General features: G+C 44.6%; 1 gene segment (V, D, J or C); it reads left to right on the top strand.

The window, feature by feature from the left end:
* The window catches only part of LOC115636523, a 448049-nt gene extending 428864 nt beyond the window's left edge, over positions 1-19185 (top strand). The window contains 5 exon segments of the C gene segment in view: positions 6085-6223; positions 15428-15763; positions 16194-16211; positions 16982-17088; positions 18962-19185. Of these exon segments, the coding sequence occupies positions 6100-6223; positions 15428-15763; positions 16194-16211; positions 16982-17088; positions 18962-18973 (597 nt within the window).
* Positions 19186-19667: the final 482 nt, after the last annotated feature.

Below are 19667 nucleotides of genomic sequence, written 5' to 3'. Positions count from 1 at the left end.
GAGGGATCATAAAAAGTCATAGAAATTGGAGTAACTGACCCTTCTGAGAAAGGCTGGAAAGAAATGAAAAGGGAAACTGGATCTGGAAGAACTGTCTAAGAAAACAGAAGATATAATAACTCTGAAGAGATAAGTTTCAAGGTAACAGATTATGGCTGCCATTGAGGAAAGTTCAAAAAGTAAGGACTAAATACATGCCCTCAACTCATACCCCAAAAGAGCAGAGAAGCATTAAGAGGCCCAGTTCATTCCTATGCTGTACCACCTTAACACTGTGCCAGCATAAATGAACTGCCACACTGATGGATCTGGCCCTGCATAGAATTCCCCGGATGTATGTGTCATGCCAGGGACATTCTTGAGCACTACAGGAGCAGGTCTGGAGCACTGTGTACTCTGGCTATTCCCAGCTGCTGCAATGCCCCCTTAGAGGCTGTGTATGCATTGAGCACAAGTTAGCACAACTCTTGGGATATTGAAGCAGGCCTTCCCCAGTCTAGAATATGTAAGGTCCAGAGGTGACATAAAGAATCCTTTGATTCCCTTCCCAAAACCAAACTCAGTCTGGCCTAAGGATGAACTGGGCCAAAGATGTCAATTTTTGTTGGTTTAGGTAACCTGTGTGTAGACTCAGTGTTTCAGTAGATGGCAGCAAAGAGTATAAGGAAACCTTATCTGCAAAGCCTTTATTTGTATAGTTGAGATGATGTGACTCAGAAACAATGTCAAGATGAGTGTTAGGATATAGATATTCAGGCCTGTCTGCAAAGGCCTATACTTTTAAGAATTTAGTTGTATTCTTATCATAGGCACCAACTTTCTCCAGCGCCGGTAGGTGCTCGTGCCCTCCTGCCTCTAGCCCTGCCCCAACTCCACCCTTTCCCTGGCCCCACCCCCCATTCCAATCCCTTCCCCAAAGTCCCCGCCCCAACTCCACCCACTCCCAGCCCCTATAGCATCCCTTCCCCAAATTCCTGCCCCAGCCCTGCCTCTTCCCCCAGCATGCCACATACCCCCTCATCCCCCTCTCTCCCTGCCCCATGAAACAGCTGTTTTGCAGCACAAGCACTGGGAGGGAGGGGAGAGAAGTAGGACACTGTGGCACTCATGGAGGAGGTGGAGGCGGAGATGAGCTGGAGCAGGGCAGGGCCCTGGGGAGCTGCCAGTGGGAGTTCAGCACCCACTAATTTTTCGAGTCGGTGCCTATGATTCTTATCACTTAGCTAGTCATAGAGGTATAATAGAAAGACTCAAAATCACTGTCTGCCAGTATAAGGGCCTTCTCTTACTCTGACAGTCTGAGGCCCTGTTCTTAGGCTAAGGCCTTTGGCTAAGCAGTAGAAGCCAGCCATAAGCTGGGAAGCGAATGGTCACATCCTCTCCACTAGTCACACTGAAATAAGGTGCTGTTGGGCTGTTAGGAATACAATCCTGTCCTGATAATGCCTATCACCTCCAGAGAAAGGGAAGAGCCTAGAAGATTTAAAGAAAACTTAGTTTGATAGCATCCTGTCTGGCAAGAACTCACTTATCAATAGTTGGGATGTGAAATCCTCATTTTGCTGTTCTATCAACGTAGTTCCCATTTCCCGATTGTTTGTCTGTATAATCTCTGTCTGGTTCTGTGATCGTTCTGTCTGCTGTATAATTAATTTTGTTGGGTGTAAACTAATTAAGGTGGTGGGGATATAATTGGTTAAATAATCATGTTACAATATGTTAGGATTGGTTACTTAATTTCAGTAAAATGATTGGTTAAGGTATAGCTAAGCAGACTCAAGTTTTACTACATAGTCTGCAGTCAATCAGGAAGCGGGTGGATAGGAACAGAGACTGGGGTGGGGGAATTGGAATTATGTTTCAATAAGGGGGGGAATGGGAACAGGACATGGAACAGGAACACAGGCAAGGCTTTGTGGTGTCAGAGCTGGGAAGGGGGGACACTGCGGAAGGAAACTGGAATCATTGCTTGCTGGAAGTTCACCCCAATAAAAATTGCATTGTTTGCACCTTCGGACTTTGGGTATTGTTGCTCTCTGTTCAGGCAAAGAAGGACCAAGGAAGTAAGTGGGTGAAGGAATAAGCCCTCTAACAATATCAGGATTTTGGGGGAGTTCTAATTAAATAAGTGCCATTCCTGTTATGACCTGATCAAACCACCAATACCTCTCATTCCTGTCCTGCAGCCCCCTGCTATTCCAGTCTTGGGCTCCCCACACAGCTCTGCTGATTCCCTCAATTGTGATTTTTTTTTTGTTCATGTATCAGGCTTCTCTAGGGTAGAATTCGATAATTATAATGAACAGAAGGGTTTGTTTGTTTGTTTCTATCTATGACTGGGATTCACTGATGTAATTTCACTCTGAGGGTCATTGTTCACCTAGTCCTGTGGAGGGGAAAGATGCCTAGCTCTCATTAGACCATTCTGTACTAACGTCTTATTTTTATTTAGTTCAATTCTACCTTGGTTTTGTACCCCTTCCCTCATGCAGGAGAAAAGTTATGACCTGGTACAAGATGGATGAGCATTTTCCAGATCACCCTGATGTCACTTCCTGCCTCTACTCTACAAGTAACACATTTCTGTTGTGATTCAAGTTAAGTACTGTATGCAAAGAGAAGTATGTCCCAGCTCTACGCACTTCTTCTGTGGCTCCTCATCACTTCTTGTAAGTGTTTATAGAGACTTATTCAAAGAGAGAATAAAGAAAGAAGAGCAAGAGAGAGGGGAGGTGGAAGAAATTAAGGGACAGTGATAGATAGATAGATAGATAGATAGATAGATAGATAGATAGATAGATAGATAGATAGATAGATCAAGCAAACATGCAAGAAAACAATGACAGACTGAGAAAATAAGAGAGCCTGCAGACAGGCAGACACAGGACATCCAGGACATGGGTCTCCCAATGAAGTTGATATTCTCTTGTGTTTTTAATTTCTCCCTTGTTCTCGTGCTTTCTGATTGCAGAGGATAGTATGGACACTTTCTACAAATCCCTAACCCTTTGCTCTTACTATCTCTCCATCAGTTCTCTGTGAAGAGAGGAGGCAGTTGGTACTGTCCCAGGTAGCTAGGTGGGTGACACAGAAGACTGAGACCATGACCAACTGCACTGCTATCAGAACAACACAGATCATGGCTGGATGTACTGGTACCAACAACCGGTAGCACAGCGGGGGCTGGAGCTCATAGGAGTGCTAATTAAAGGAACCCAGAACCCTTTTAAGGAGCATTTCAGGGACAACAGATTCAGTATGGTACGTGACAATGACAGACACTGCGCACTGCAGATAGATCCACTGAAGACCAGGGACTCAGCCTTGTATTTTTGTGCCACCAGTCACACACTGTTGCAAAATCCTGAAACTGCCAGACAAAAACTGGACTTGGGACTCAAAATATACTACCTTGAGTAGCTGTGATCTGTTCAGAACTCATACACTAAGCAGGACTAGCCCTGATCAGCATATGAATGGGAGCCTTCCAAGCAAATCCAAGGCAATGCAGTGAGTGGAGTCAGTGACTTCTTCTCCTTTAGTCAGTACGGTTCCCAATGCCCCAGAGTGATACTAAGGATGTTCTGCTGCTGGGGGTGCCCATTATTTGGAAGCATATAAGAGTTAAAGCCCAGGGCCAGTCATGATGCTTAAAGGTCGCAAAGCAATTGAATAGACCACATGCGTCTGACGAAGTGGGTAATCACCCACGAAAGCTCATGCTCCAATATGTCTGTTAGTCTATAAGGTGTCACAGGACTCTTTGCTGCTTTTACAGATCCAGACTAACATGGCTGCCCCTCTGATACTGGGTTCAAAGACACTGTAGGAATGCTGGTCCCTCGGTCATGTGGGCCCAGATCCTCAAAGGTATTTAGATTTGAAGAGCTAGGCCATGGTGCTTATACAAATGGATGAAGGAACCACATGAGTAAAAGAGACAGGCTTCTTGGGATGAAATGAGCCAGGATAGAAAACCATGCCCTGCATGCACACACACAGACACATGCGTGCGCGCACACACACACACCGCACAGTTGTTAAACCTCTACATAGGCTTGGTGGGTGGCTTATTATTTCTTCTGACCTGGTTCTCCCCATCCCTGACTTATTCCATTAAACTAAGTGCTGAGAGTCTGAGTTCATGCTCAAAGGATAAAAAAGCCATAGTGTCTTCCCAGTATTCTCACCTGATCTCATGGATCCTGTATGAATAATCACCTGTTCTGCTGGGATTGAGTGGGAATTCATGCATCTATGTCTGTGCTGAATTTCTAGAGCTAATCAAAACCCAGGAAACATTTTTATTCAAAGCTTTGTCAGATAAAATTCCCTATGAACATTTTCTGACCAGCTCAGCCTAGTTCTCTGTGGGTGAAAGTCTAACTAGGTATGTGCATGTTTGTTTGTGACTTTACATGTGCATTTATACATATAATTCGAGGGGGGGGCATTCATGTGACTCTCCATACTGCCTCTGAATGTGTGTGACAGCACACATCCTTCTTCAGTGTATTTGTGTCTTTGCTATTCTCTGCATGTTCTTGGGTGTGTGTCTGCACATGCTTCTCTGTGTATATGCCTGTGTAACCACTCAGTATTATGTGTCGTTTGTATCATGTGTTTGTGCTTGTATTCCCGTCTCTATGTGTATCTGAGAAACCAGGTGGGTTAGGTGATATCTTTTATTGGACCAACTTCTTTGGGTGAGAGAGACAAGTTTTCCAGCTACACAAAGCTCTTCTTTGGGTCTGTGAAAATTACTTAGTGTGTCATAGCTACATATAATTTTTTGGGACCGACATGACATGACTACAACAACACTGCCTACAATTTATTTGTATCTGCACAGCTGTCTGTACACGAGTGTCTAGGCGGGGTACCTCTGTGTGGTTTCCCACCTGTCACAGCTCCCCTCTCCCTCTCGTAAGCTATAAATACCAGTTTGGCTTAGTGAGGGGTAGTAGGGAGGGAGCAGAGAGAGCATAACAAGTTCCTGCTTAGAGAAACTCAGGAACCCCTCTATCCGGCCAGGTGTCTGTTTGGTACGATCATCCCCTAGCAACATCATCTGTTTCCCCTTGTTTATTCAGTATAAGCACAAACCCTGCCATTTCCCCAGGCCCTGCCTCTGCTGGGTGTCTCTGGGGCGGGGCTGAGGGAGGAGATGTTTTTGTATGAGGTTGAATGGTTGTGGGGACAGCAGGGCCACAGTGATACGTTCCTTAGGGAGGCCTTTACAAAAACCTCCCTCATGTTGTGGATAGGATGCAAGGGCCCCTGGGGTATGTGCTCTTCTTGACACCCAGGGCTTTACTGGGAGCTGCCTGCACATTTTCCAAAGATTTGTTCATCCCACCCTGAAGTGTTCCTGGGCCAGATCCACAAAGGATGACTCCCAACCAAGACCACACAGCAGACCCCGGTGGGAGGAGATTCCCTTTGGCTCACCCAATAGCTCTTCTATCTATGGGACCCCCCAGGACAGGACAGTCTGCACCAGATGGGCATCCTCTGTGAAGGAATAAAATGTGGGTGGTTGCCTTTGAAAGTCAAGCCACAAGGCAGCCACGTTCCTCCACATGCCACCTTTCTGCACCTTCCATCAGTGTCTCAAAGTGTTTTTCCCAGAGGGGCCAGTGTCACCGGAATCCAACCCCAAGGTGGCTGGGGAAAACTGTGGTTGATTTCACCAGGCCTAGCAACACTGTGTTCTGGCGGCATCGTGTACTTTGGAGAGGGCACCAGACTCACTGTTTTAGGTAAGTGACTTCAGGAATTAGGGATCTAAAAAGCCTATAACCTGCCATCTTCTCCATCCTCCCAACCCTAACTCTCCCAGGTGAGAGTATACCCTACAGGAGATTCTCCAGGATGCTCTCCAGACCAGTTTTCAGTGTCTCATATGAGCGGCTTCCACCACTTCCCTTTGGGAGACCGTCCCACAGCCTAATTCATCTTATCATTAGACAATATTCGCAACCACGATAGCCATACTTTGGCCTGGGGGCCAGACTGACAGTGTTTGGACAAGTTTCCTCTGGGCCATTCTATTATCCCAAACAGGGTCTGTTTCCTCTCCTCTCTGGGTGTTACAAGATGATTATCACAGTTCCCCCTTCCCACCTTTGCTCTGGGGAGCGGTATATTTTGAGATGGTCTTTGTTGTACTGTGATTCATCTCCAGTACAATTTGGTTCCGGGACACGAGTGACTGTATTAGGTAAGGAAAGAAGCTCAGGCATTAAATAATTGGTGACAATGAAATATCTTTTTCAAGAGTAAATGAAAAAGTCATTTGTGCAAATTTGTCCAGAATAGGGTCTGAAGGAACAGGTTGCAGCATGGTGTGGGTGAAATCCAGAAGAAGACCCCCTCCCTTCCCCATGCACACCACCACCACTGCCCTTTGACTGCAGGAAAGGGTCACTGCTTTTAAAATTACATGAGAACAGGAGTCTCAACCTAGGCTCGGTTGGGGGGTGGGGTTGAGATAGATAGATAGATAGATAGATAGATAGATAGATATTCCAAGTGAACACAGAGTTTTTTCATCATATCCGTCCTGCATAAAAACATCATAAAAACTCAGTACTTGGAGGTTGTTGTGGGGACGGGGAGCAGCAGACACATTATCTTATATAAGATTACCTAAATCTGTTGTGTCTCCTTAGATAATCCAAATCCTCTCCCCCCAACTGGTAACTTCCCTGAGGTTGCTTTATTCCCATAGCTGAGGGCAGGTGATTCCTGTACCCCTTCATAGCACTGTGTAAATACACCACAGTACTTTGGCGAGGGTACCAGGCTGACAGTGTTGGGTAAGTTTCTTTGTGGACATTCTGTCTATTATCCCAAGCAAGGTCCATTAGTGAAGGGATGTCTGACAACAGCCGCAGACGGCAGTGAGGGGTTGATTTACTAGACAGGAATAAATGAATGTAATAGCTAGGATAAAGGGGACTAACGGTAGGTATGAGAACCATTTGCAAGGGTGCAAAGACGGAAAGGAGGCCCCATTTCCAGGATCATTTAAAGTGAGTACTGAGACAAAGCCCTAGAGACTGCACTGCAGGGGGTAATCCTGTCCTGGCTATAGGACTGGGGAAGGAAGGTAAATCTTTGCCATCTCTAACTTCTATGATGTGACTCAAACATCCAAATTCCCAGAGGCTTGCAAATAGGTATCGGGCTGACATTTCACCAGGTAAATTCAGCATTCAAGGAAGAGAAAAAGGAGCAGAGAACAGGGTCCACATGAGAAATGGCAGACCTTTGGGGGGCAGTGGTGTTTCTAGGCTGTGGGGTGTTTCTAGGCTCTTTGTCTATCACTGTGTAACTACGCTGAAGCTTACTTCGGCGAGGGCACCAGGCTCACAGTGCTAGGTAAGCGAAATCCAAGCAGATTAAAAGTCACTGCTGTAAAGGTGCTGGCAAATTTTTGCAAGGGATCAGACTGGGGAGAGTCAGGGGTGTCCTGGAATATCTCCTCTAGTGCCTGTATACCCTGAAAAGGAGGTAAGTGGGCAAAGAGTCCATGGGAAGATCTAGAGAAGGATTGTTTTTCTCTCAAAGCTTGTCACTTTCCTTGTCTCTCCAAAGCACTTTAAGTCAGCATATTGTGCAAACAAATATAGCTGATGTTCTGAGCTCAACTATCACTGGTATGTAGCCTTTGGCATTACAACATGTTTTAGCTGAAAGAGAAGAAATGTTGTCTGAACAGTAGTTCTTTCCAATAAGTGCCCTGTGGTTCTCAAAACTTCACCTGGAACAGCCCATGACGGTTGAGCAGAAGGGAACTCAGTTTAATGTCTCCTCCAAAGCAGTTTAATGTGCTTTCCAATGGGGCATCATCCCCTCTTCCCCATAGCACTGATGCTATGCCAGCACTGGGTGCTCCAATTAGAGGTTAGAAGGAAGCCTGGTTTAATGTCTCCTTCACCTTAACAAAAATTTCAGGATAATAATCACTGCCATTTGGGATGCTGCCTGGAAGTTTTAGCAGTGAGTAAATTGGCTGTGTAAACACACAGCCGGTATATTTTGGAGAGGGGACCAAGCTCACAGTTCTAGGTAAGAAAATGCATCTTCCAAAGTATCTGTGAACCAAACTTAGCAAAATCTACAATTCCTGTCTGGGGGAATTTGTCCCCATATAACTATTTCTTTTTTGGTTAGACACATTGCAGAGACAGCGGGCATTTTCCCATTTAACCCAGATAAGATCAGTGTTTAATATGTAACCATGAGAAAGTTGGACATTCTACCTTATCATTTCAATTTTACCTTAGAAGCTAACTTTTCCCTCAGTTGCACTGATTTCAGTGGGTAGCAGGATAAAAAGTGGTCCTTGGTTATTTAAGTAAACAAAGAAATGGAGAGAAAAGGGAAAATGCACAGAAGAATCCAGACAGGGACAGAGGCGAAGACACATGTGGAGTCAGAGAATGTGAATGTGGAAGCCATTCGGAGAAGGGATGAGAATTCGCCAAAACATCTTGCTAGTTGAACTAAAAATAATAAAGCTGGAGATAATATAGAAAGCAAGGCAATAAACCTTCGTGCCATGATTTGAATTTTCCAAGAGAGAGAATGAGGGAGCTCAGTGTATGTAACCCAGAGGAGAGCTGGCTCAAGGTGGTGGTGGGACTCTATCAGAGTCTGTAGATCCTTCCAAAGGAACAGGGAATTATCTACATAAATGGAGACAGAAAGAACAGGAGGCAGCTGCCTGAAGCAAAGGTTGGAAAGGTTTAGGGCAGGCTATTAACAGACATCTCTGTGCTAGTGTTACATGGCATGGGGGACAATTACCTGCTGACACAAGCCAGTGAGCAGCTTGTGCCCTGAGAACACAAAATGTACAGATTCCCCCCATCGTCCTGTGACTAGTGTTTACTAGCGTCCAGCAACTGCTGCGGGAGAGGAGATCAAGGCTCCCGTGGGCTTTACATTTTGGGCTGCCTCTGCCTTTGAAGACGTTCAGTTTGATTATAACAGTTTCATGCTGTGTTCTTACAATTCCCCGCTGAACTTCGGCCAAGGGACCCAAGTGACTGTCTTAGGTAAGTGGAGGCAGCCAGCAAAACTGCGGGGATCTAACAATTGTCTGCCACTGTCCCTGGGAGAGGCTTCTATAGGGACACATTGTCATCTGCCACACAGATAGACAGAGACCACTATTTACTAGTCAGTGGTGCTCAGACCCTACTGAGAATGCCATGCACGGTATAGACCCCCCCTCTACAGCTCCGCTGTGATCCTACCTCGAAAACTCCATTCAGTTCTGGGTCCCTCAATGCCAGAAAGATATTGACAGAGCAGGAAGGGGGCTGAAGGATGAGAAATGATTAAGAGAAAATATGTTTCACTTGACTAAATGCCAGCAAAGCATTATACATGCATGGGAAGGGTAAGCAGAGGGAGGAATTATTTAGGATGCTCCAAGAGGGTAAGTATAGCATCAACAGGATAAAACTGAGGAAAAGGAGGGAATGCCAGGCTGCAAAGGGGTGAGTAGTCTTAACAGGCAGATCAGAAGATCTGTTGGGCTGTGCAGTGGCAGGGGATGGAATGAGGAGTGGCCCAAGGGAAGTGACACTTGCTTAGGACAATGAAGGCTAGGATTGCATAAAGCATTATCCAAACAGGGTACAAGTAACTCACGCTGGGAGTAACTCCCACTCCTTATGCAAGGAGAAGCCCTCCTGTGTGGGCTTGGAGGAGTGGGTGGAAAGAAGGTGGAAAGCTGGAAAGGATTAAAGCTGGATGGAATATGACCTGATTCTAGGACCACAATGCTGTGTTCAGCATTCCCAAACAGGCAGATTCCCTCATCACCCAGAGGCCAAGAATTGCTCTCCTGGGGAAGGACAGATGGGAGGTTTCAGGGTCTTTGGCTGACAGTAAAGAGGAGGAAAAGAACTTCTCCTTCACTGCAGCCCACCACCTCCTTCCCTCTCCTCCCCTCTCCAGTGGCAACTTTGCTGATAGGGGTGTCAGGCTGTGTTCTGCAAATATACTGTACTTCGGAGAGGGAACACGGCTCACAGTTCTTGGTAAGAGATATCAGCAATACTGTCTGGGCCAAAGCTAGCAGGTCATAGGCTGGCAAATACAGCAATAGAAAGGTTTGGGGAAAGACAGTGAGAGAGACAGAAGGACAGGAAAGGAGTTGATGACTGGGGAAGAGAACAAACTAATCAGCCCCATTACTGCTATTAAACTTGTCCTGGGTATAGACAACCGCAGTATTAACTTTGCCAACATTTTCTTGCCATGCTAATAAAGCTATTGGCAAAGAAAGAAAGAAAGAAAGAAAGAAAGAAAGAAAGAAAGAAAGAAAGAAAGAAAGAAAGAAAGAGACTGTATATGGTTCTAATCTCATGTGGTTAATGGCTGGAGCATCTCCTTCAAGTCCAGAATGGGAGGAGATCTCATATCTAATCAGGGGAAAAAGGGAGAGCACATGGGCCCCTAGAGTGATACTCTATATCTAGATTGCCATATACATCTGATGGAAACATCTGGAACCCCTGCTCAGTGCCCACTTAGGGTGCTAGCTGGACTGTCTTAGAAATGAAGCCCATGCAGTGCCAGCACCCGACAATTAGACTACACCTATTCAGAGGTGGTGCATCAGCCCCCTCCCCCACCCCAATCCAGTATAATTCCTGGGATGACTCTGTCTTCCTATTGCAATATCTAAGGTAACATCTGTCCCTGAAGAGGGGGTGAAGGGAAGAAGATTGAGATCAGGGTACAGACATTCATTAGCAATAGTACTATTCTGCAGCAGCTGGAAGAACAAACAGAAAGATTGGATGAGAGTATAAAGGAGAGGGGAGGTGGGAGAAGGAACTTGGAGGATAAACGCTGACCCTGGGAATGTGTGGTGATGCTGAGGCTGAGGTGCAGAAACAGGAGATGAGGTGCTTTACTGTGGAAAGGGAAATGAGGGATCTTTTGAAATATGAGGTCTGATCCAAATCATCATTGGGGAGCACATATAGTATATTAGTCTTCTAAATGCTGCTGAGACAGCACAGCTAGATGGCTAGATGCACATACTTTCTCCTGAGCATGCCTTTGGCTATGATTCTGGAAGAGTCCAGCATTTTAAGGGTTAACAATGGCATCTCGTGGGGAGCAGCCCAGGACTGGGTAGTGAATAGTTTTGATGTTGCAATGTGAAGCTGTGCTCCACAGACATCCAGTATTTTGGAGCCGGAACTCGACTCACAGTTCTGGGTGAGTGAAAATGATGACAAAATACCATAACATACACTCCATGCTGGGAGAGGACTGGGTTTGGGAGTGTGAAAGGGGCAGGATTCTTGAAGCATGGATCGGTGAAACTGAATGAAGAGGGAAGTCTTTGGGGTAGATAGCAGAATGTAGAATATTCTCTGCAAATGTCATTGCATGAGTTATTTAAAACTAGGGCAGGACAAAGCCCAGGAGACTAGAATATAGAGAACAATTCTGCAGTGGCTAGGAGAAAATAAACTAAATACAATCTAACAGCACTTTATGGAGATGGCAGCATTCCCTAGCCCCACCAAAGCAGCCCTGTTTGGCCCAATCGCTAAGGAGCGTAGAGTGGTTTTGGTGGGATTTGGATGGGGAGGAGGATTGGGAAGGATGGTTTTGGTGCAGCTCCAAGAGGCTGTGAACTGGAGCAAGCACACAGTATTTTGGAGCAGGGACACAGCTGACAGTTCTGGGTGAGTGGAAAGACAAAGAAAGAAAGAAAGAAAAAGAGAAAGAAAGAAAGAAAGAAAGAAAGAAAGAAAGAAAGAAAGAAAAGCAGGCAAAGAGACTAGAATAAAAACCAGTTTTTAGAAGCATTTCTAGTGGCAGCCAAATTGATGAACTTGTCTCTAATGGGGTTAATCTAGAGAAAAAAAGGGACAGAGAAACAGACAGACAAAGATTAAGTCAGACAGTGAGGGACAAAGCAGAGAAACATGAAATAATGAAAAGCAGGAAAGTAGATATGAGTCCCTGTTCCAGGGCATTTGTAGCATGTGGGGGAAATGCTGTGCTCTGGTTCTGGCTCAGTGCAATATTTTGAAGATGGGACCCGACTCACAGTTCTAGGTAAGAAAAATGAATAGTTTTATCAACTCATGATCTGTCTCTAGCAGCCCAGTGGGATCTTTACATTTCCTAAGAAACTCATAGTCAATAAAAGGCATTTTCATTTTGGGAAGATAGGATCCGCAAAAGGAAGGTGAAAAACACTTGGATGAAATTGCAACTCCCTTGGCATCAATGGAAAAACTCCCACTGACTTAAATAAGGCCAGCATTTCACCCCCAGAGTTTTTTTTCTTGCTGGTTTGTGATAGCACCAATATATATCAGAAAAGATAATTCTGTGCCTAATGTTATGTGACATGTCTGGAGAGCATATTTAAGGAACGTGTACTGGATTTGTAATAAAAAGGTGATGAAAAAAGGAATAAAGAAGGAAACAGACAAAGAAGACATATAAGGGAGAAAGACAGGGAATGATGAAATACTAAGGAGGAAGATGATTTTTGTTAAGTGTAGCCCATGAGGGAATAATTAGGGATAAAGGGGCTGGAACTGAATTAAAGAGAAATCCTTCACATAGTGTACTGGGAATTATTTCTAGTGTGTGGGGGGAAAGATCTTGAAATAATTTCCAAAGGGAAATGGTCAAAGCCCCTTGAGAGTGTGCTGTAAGGCAGTGGTTTGCAACAAGGGGTACACATCCCCCAGGGGGTACGCAGAGGTTTTCCAGGGGGTTTGTCAACTCACTTATATATTTGCCTAGTTTTACAATGGGCCACTTGAAAAGGTCTAGCAAAGTCAGTACAAACTAAAATTTCATACAGACAATGATTTGTTTATACTGTATTATGTACTATATCAGTGTTTCTCAAACTGGGGCTCATGATTTAGTTTATAATTATATGGTAAAAATGAGAAAGGCTAGAGACAGATCATGAGCAATTTTTCAGTATTAGTGTGCTGTGACACTTTTGTATTTTTGTCTGATTTTGTGAGCAAGTAGTTTTTAAGTGAGATGAAACTTGGGGGTATGCAAGACAAACAACCTCCTGAAAGGGGTATAATAGTCTGGAAAGGTTGAGAGTCACTGCTGTAAGGAATAGGCTTGCTCTGCTTGATAAGAGGGGGTACAGTAAGTGTAATGAAACAAGTCTTTTCCCCATGTCTAAGGGCTGAGATTCTGCTCACTCAGGCACACTTGTTTTCAGACACAACTTAACAGACCTTCACCATGAGGAAATGTTGTTGAGTGGTGAGCCTTATTTTTTCTATTCACAATTCTTATCCATGTGCTTCTGGTTCTGCAATATATTACAGCAGCCCATTCAATCTCTCTGTAATGCTGGTAGAAGAGACACGGGGATGGTTGGATGAATAGGAGCACTAGTTAAAAATAGGAATTCTTTTATCAGAAAATTTTTGAAGGAAACAATAAAACATTATTTCACTCAACATTTCTATAGACTGTTTCCAATTTTTTGATAAAACAATTAGAAACAAAAAAAATTCAACCATCCATAATTAATAGCTTGATTTTTATGCTATATTCATACAGGTCCACAGATAACATGTTAATTTAATCATATATATTAGGAATGTGGTAAGAAAACTCTTCATAATAATATTTAGTATTTTGCTTCCATAAATTTCAAAGTACTTCACTAGGGTGGGTGAACATTATAAGTTTTACAGCTTGGGAAATTGAGGCACGGATCAGGTAAGTGACTTGCCCAACATCACATAATAGGTATGGTCTAGTTAGGAACAGAACCCAAGCCTCTTTATTCATGGCCCAATTTTCAAAAGAGCTCTCCACCCAACATGCTGAGTCTTTGAAAATCAGGCCTCCTAGTTTGCTGCATAAATGTGAGTTAAGCTCTTTTGAAAATCTGGCCCACAGAGTCTGGTGCTCTGTTCATTGCAACCCACTGCCTCCTCTGTCCAGTAAGGCACTGTCTAGACATCATTCCCTTGAAGAAATAATATATGTGGAGGAAAAATGGGGATCTCTTTCAGAAGGTGACAGGACAAAGATGGAAAACCTAGGGTCCAGGAAGGAAAATCTAGTATTAAACAATAAGAAACAATTATTATGAACCAGAGGAAGTGGGCCATGGATTTAACTCCCCTTCTGGAATGGGTAAAGAGTCCCCTCTGCCACTGCAAAGTCAAGAGCAGGATAAAGAAAACTGTAGTGGAAGCGATGAAGCTGATGAGTCCTGTGAAAGTGGGAAGTATATCAATAGCAAAGGTCCTCCCTATGTGCCTTTCATGGTCATATACAGGGCCAGCTCCAGGCCCCAGCACGCCAAGCATGTGCTTGGGGCGGCATGCTGCAGGGGGCGCTCTGCTGGTCGCCGGGAGGGCAGCAGGCAGCTCCGGTGGACCTCCCATGGCTCTGGTGGAGCATCCGCAGGCATGCCTGCGGGAGGTCCACCGGAGCGGCGGACCGGCGAGCAGCAGAGTGCCCCCTGCGGCGTGCCACTGTGCTTTGGGCAGCGAAATGGCTAGAGCCGGCCCTGGTCATATAGGTTTGTTCTCACGTGTTCATTTTGTCTCTATAGAGAGACACCACAGGCCTAGCCCTGCAGTCCCTATTCAGGCAAAACTTCCATTGACTACAATGAATGTTCAGCCTGGGTGAGGAGTGTGTAGAGTCAAGCCCTTGAACTGCAAGTTGCTACTTTGCTCAGTTTTACTACTGCCCTGTGTCTCTGTGCTCTGGATATGAACAGTATTTTGGCACAGGAACCAAACTGACTGTCCTGGGTAAGGAAGGGTTTGTTTGTTTGCTAAATAACAAAACATTCACAGTCCTGGGCTTCTGTCTCAATCTTCTCTTTGGATATTTGTGGGCTGGATTTTTTTATTTCTTTTGTCCTTTTTAAATTGCGGGAGAGAAAGAAAGGAAAGCTTGCTGAGAGATTGGAAAGTTTGGGTTAGCCAAAGGAAGGTGCAGTCTTCAGCATCTTTTTCTGAGGTGAAACACAGAGCACCCCAATATAGTAAGGAATTGCAGAGCAACAGGGCTCAATGAATGACTAGATATAGAGACTTTATATTTGCTCTGTAGCTGTCTTTTTTAAATATTGGGGCCAGAATCTACAGCCAACACTTTCTATTGACTTTAGTGGAAATTGTACATATACAGTGGTTACTGATTCAGACTCGAGTACAGTATAATAAAAAAATATAATTTTCTCTTTTGATTTAAAATGATGGGCCTCCTGTGTAGAATTCTAAAGAGGGCACTGAATCTGCCTGTAGAAGCATCTCCTTCCTCCCACAACAGAGTCAGATACATGGATCCGAGACGGGTTGTTGGCAGAAGGCATGAGAGGGTTTGTGCAGGGCTCTCTGTGTCATCTTGATTTCTGTTCCAGAGGATTTGTCCAAAATCACTGCCCCTGAAGTGGCCATCTTTCCCCCATCGAAGCAGGAGATCAAAGAGAAGAGGAAGGCCACCCTGGTGTGCCTGGCCACAGGTTTCTACCCTGACCACATCAAGCTGGTTTGGCAGGTGAACGGTGTTGAGAGGAAAGAGGGGGTGAGGACGGATGAATCTCTACTGGACAAAAACAAAGAAAAATACTCACTGACCAGCCGCTTGAGGACCTCACACCAGGAATGGTCCAATTCCAAGAACAGATTCCAGTGCTTTGTTGAGTTCTACGGGAATGAGACAAAATTATATGATAAAGTCGTCAGTGGTGTAGCTGGTGAGTACTGAGCGCAAAAGCCCTAGTGTGCTGGGATCTAGCCTCTGCAGCCTTCCCACCTCTGGGGTTAGGAGTTGCAATGGAAGGCAGGGCTCCTGTCCAGCACACCAGGGCATCACCACTTAAATCACTGCTGTCCCAAGAGACAGTACGAGAGTGGGAATTGTCACTGCAGAGTTCTGCAAAGCAGAGCAATTTCCTAAACCCTGGGACACTAGGATCACTGTTTGCCACACTCCAGCCTCTGCCAGCCTTTGGATCTGAGACAGGGACTGGAATCCAAATCAGCTGTCCTACAAGCTAGTGAATAGACACATAATTCTCCCTCCCCCCTTCCTCCACCCAATTAATTATGGGAAACTGGGAGTTCTTTGTAAAAGGCACAGATAGCTGATCTCAAATACTAACTTCTGCTTGTTTCTCCTTTCAGATTGCAGCGTCTCAGAAGGTCAGTTAAAGCCCCTTCTCCCTCTGTACTGTATGCATGTGTGAGTGTGCACATGAATGTTCAGGTGTGCATGCTTGTATGTATACACTGATGTACTGCTGTGGATGTTTGTGCATGTGAGCATGTGTATTCATGCTGTCATGTACAGGTGTGCATGTGCTTATGTGCATATTTGTATGTGTGGGTGCACATGTGTACATGTTTCTTGGTTCACAGAGATGTGAATGTGCACATGTGAGTATGTGCATAGGCACACACACTGGGACTCACACCCCTCCACTCACAAAAAGTTCTGTGGGACCTGTACTAACCACCAGTGGTCAGGACCTCAGCTTTAGATTTCATCCTAAAGATATAACCTTCAGCAGCACAGAGCCCCTAAGCCCACACTGGGTCATTAGGATCAGTACTGACTCAGAAGGGAGTGCACCCCCTATTGAGTCACATACCCCACTCTCTGCAGCATAGCACCCCCTTGCACCACACTGATGTATTGGGATCAATGTTATCTTTGGGGGAAGGCTGCCACCTTCTGAGTCACCACCACTTCTTCAGACTCTTTCGTTTTCCTTAGAAGTCTTCAAACCAATTTGAAGTTCCAGCCCTCCCTGGTGGTACAGCTATAGGCAGCCAAATGGGCAGTCAGTGGATTTTACAGATAAGCATTGCACCATCTTCTACTAATCTACAGGATTAAAAGACCCCCAGTCTGGGCTGGGTAAATTCTCCAAAGAAATCTTTGATGTATTATTTTCCTCCTTGCTTTTCAGAGTCGTATCTGAGAAGTGCCATGGCAGGCATGAGTGTGTACGTTCTGCTCATTTTCAAGAGCATTTTGTATGGGGTCTTTGTGATGGGGCTAATGCTAAGGAACAAGGTGAGAGGAGGTTTCTTATTCTATGCACTCTGGGTCAGGTCCATTCTAACTAGAATAGAGATGGTGGGTGGGGAGGGGACTAGTTTAGACAAAACAAGAACAGCCATGAACCTCTGCCACCACCACCCCAAATGAAATCTCCACAACTTTTAAGATGCAGAAAAGTTCAGTTAAGCATTTTTCCCCCTAATGTCTCTGCACCTCCTGGCTTGCAAGAGAGTAAGCTAGAATGATGGAGAGACTGCAAATGTTGAGAAAGGGAGAGAGAGAATGCAAGAGAGAGACAAGAGAAGGAAGAAGAAGAGTGAAATGTGACAAAGACAAAAGATGGGAATGAGACAAAACTGAGAGAAGATGAAGAAAGATGAGAGAGAAACAGCAGAGGAAAAATGAGAGAACAGAAAGAGCAGGAGTTCTCAAACCGGGGGTCGGGACCCCTTGTGGTCGCAAGGTTATTACATGGGGGGTCGCGAGCTGTCAGCCTCCACCCCAAACCCCGCTTTGCATCCAGCATTTATAATGGTGTTAAATATATTAAAAAGTATTTTTAATGTATAAGGGTTGGGGGGGGGGATCTCACTCAGAGCTTGCTATGTGAAAGGGGTCACCAGTACAAAAGTTTGAGAACCCCTGAGAAAGAGAATCAGAAAAGATGTGAGGGAAAGAGAAAGAAAAAGAGAGATTAACAGATATGTAGAGAGAAAGAATAAAAAATGAAAGCGAGAGTGAGTTAAGAAAGCTTATTTATCTAGTGGTGTGATTGCAGTCATCCATTCTCTCTCATTTTTAACAGTGCTTATAGGAAATATCTTGAGGCCATCTGAGCTGACTCTTTCTTTTCCAATCACACATGAGGCCTTCAGTATAGTCAAGCAGAAACCACACTGTTTCTGTTGTACAGAAACTTTCATAGCCTTAAGTGACTGAATGGGAAAATTCAGTGTAAGGTTTCACGCATCAGATACGCCCCTGACCATTACTTAACAGGAAGCACCAACAATAAAATAGCAGTGAATCCCCTCCAGCTATAGCACTTGCTGATGGCAGTGGGAATCTGAGAAATTACAGATAAAAAGACACATTTGGTCACAATTTGTCAATTTTCTTCCCCCTCACCAGCTAATAGAGGGTTGTTCCACAAGGTCTAGTCCCAGGGTCAATTTGTGTCTCTCCTTGAGGTGTACACCATTCAAACACAGTGAACCTGATTTTTCTGTTACTAAGGGTTTCTCTACACTTAAAACGCAGCAGCACTTCAGTGAAGACACTACCTACACTGGTGATAATGGTTCTCCTGTAAGAGGAGGTAATCCACCTCCCCGAGAGATGGTAGCCATGTCAATGGGAAAATTCTTCTGATGACCTAGTGCTGTCTGTATCAGGGGTTGGTTCAGTTTAACTCTGTCACTCAGGAGTGTGGATTTTTCACACCCCTGAACAGCATAGTTATACTGACCTAATTTTCTAATGTAGACTAGTCCTTACACCAGTATTATGTTGGTGTGATTCCATTAATGTAAATGGAGTTATTCCTGATTTACGCCAGCATAAGTGAAAGGAGAACCAGCTGATCAATCGATTGATAGATCGATCTATTAAAATACTGATCTAATTTAATCAACTTTCTGTCAGTTAGGTACCCAGTACATATTTAGTTCCTTTAATGTCGCCTCATGAATTAATCTATCTAGATCCTTAATCTATGACCCAGAATGGAGATGGGATGGCTGTGCATGAAGAAGCTGCACTATGGAAAACTTGACTGTTTGCTCCACCCCCTGGTGTTTTAATCACAGGATGATCATTGCTTGGTTCTCAGTGGTTAGTGGTGACCCATGACTAACCACCAGTTCTATTCCCTTCCCTCCCACAGCAAATGCAGTAGAAGAAGCTGGCCTGAGGTGGATGACACAGATACCTGGAGAAAGAAGGAGCTGCAGCTGCATTAGTTTTACAAGTCCTGATTTTTTTTCAGAAACCAGCAAAGCATATAGGCTTTTGTTACAATAGTTGTACAAAGACAGCAGTGTGGGATTGTCTGGCTGTATTTGCTTGTTTGAAACAGCAGCTTTTAATAAACACTTTTGAAATCCTTAATGAAGTTTTTTGCATTTTTTTATCTGCTGCTGAAGTATGAAACAAAAATGCCTGTAATGTTCACAGAACTTTGAGAACATAGTGTGTTAGACTGGCTTTATTTGTGAATACATGAGCGAATGATGTCAGGCCACGGAAAGGATAAGGGACCCAACGCTACTGCCGGCTAAGTAGGGAAGTGGGATTGAGTTGTCGCTCTTAGTGTAAATGGAAGAGGCCTGTGTTTCTTGAGCTGAAGGGCTAGAATTGTAGTCTAATCTCTCAAGGGGTCTCTATGTGTGTCTCTATGTGTGAATTATGTAGCAATTGTATTGGCTGCAGTATATGAGTCCATTACAGTAGGGAGTCTCCATGCAACATCATCCCACTGTGCCCCTATTCTCGTATCACACCTTCTGCTTTGCCAAGAGGAACCCACTTCCTGCTTTAGTGAAAGAAACTCATTGTTCCTACTAGTCAGGTTTTCTCCTTCTTGTTACAGT

Source organism: Gopherus evgoodei, chromosome 1 (genome assembly GCF_007399415.2).
Source record: "Gopherus evgoodei ecotype Sinaloan lineage chromosome 1, rGopEvg1_v1.p, whole genome shotgun sequence".
In the NCBI taxonomy this organism is placed as follows: domain Eukaryota; kingdom Metazoa; phylum Chordata; order Testudines; family Testudinidae; genus Gopherus; species Gopherus evgoodei.
This window is presented reverse-complemented; position numbering and strand designations above follow the sequence as displayed.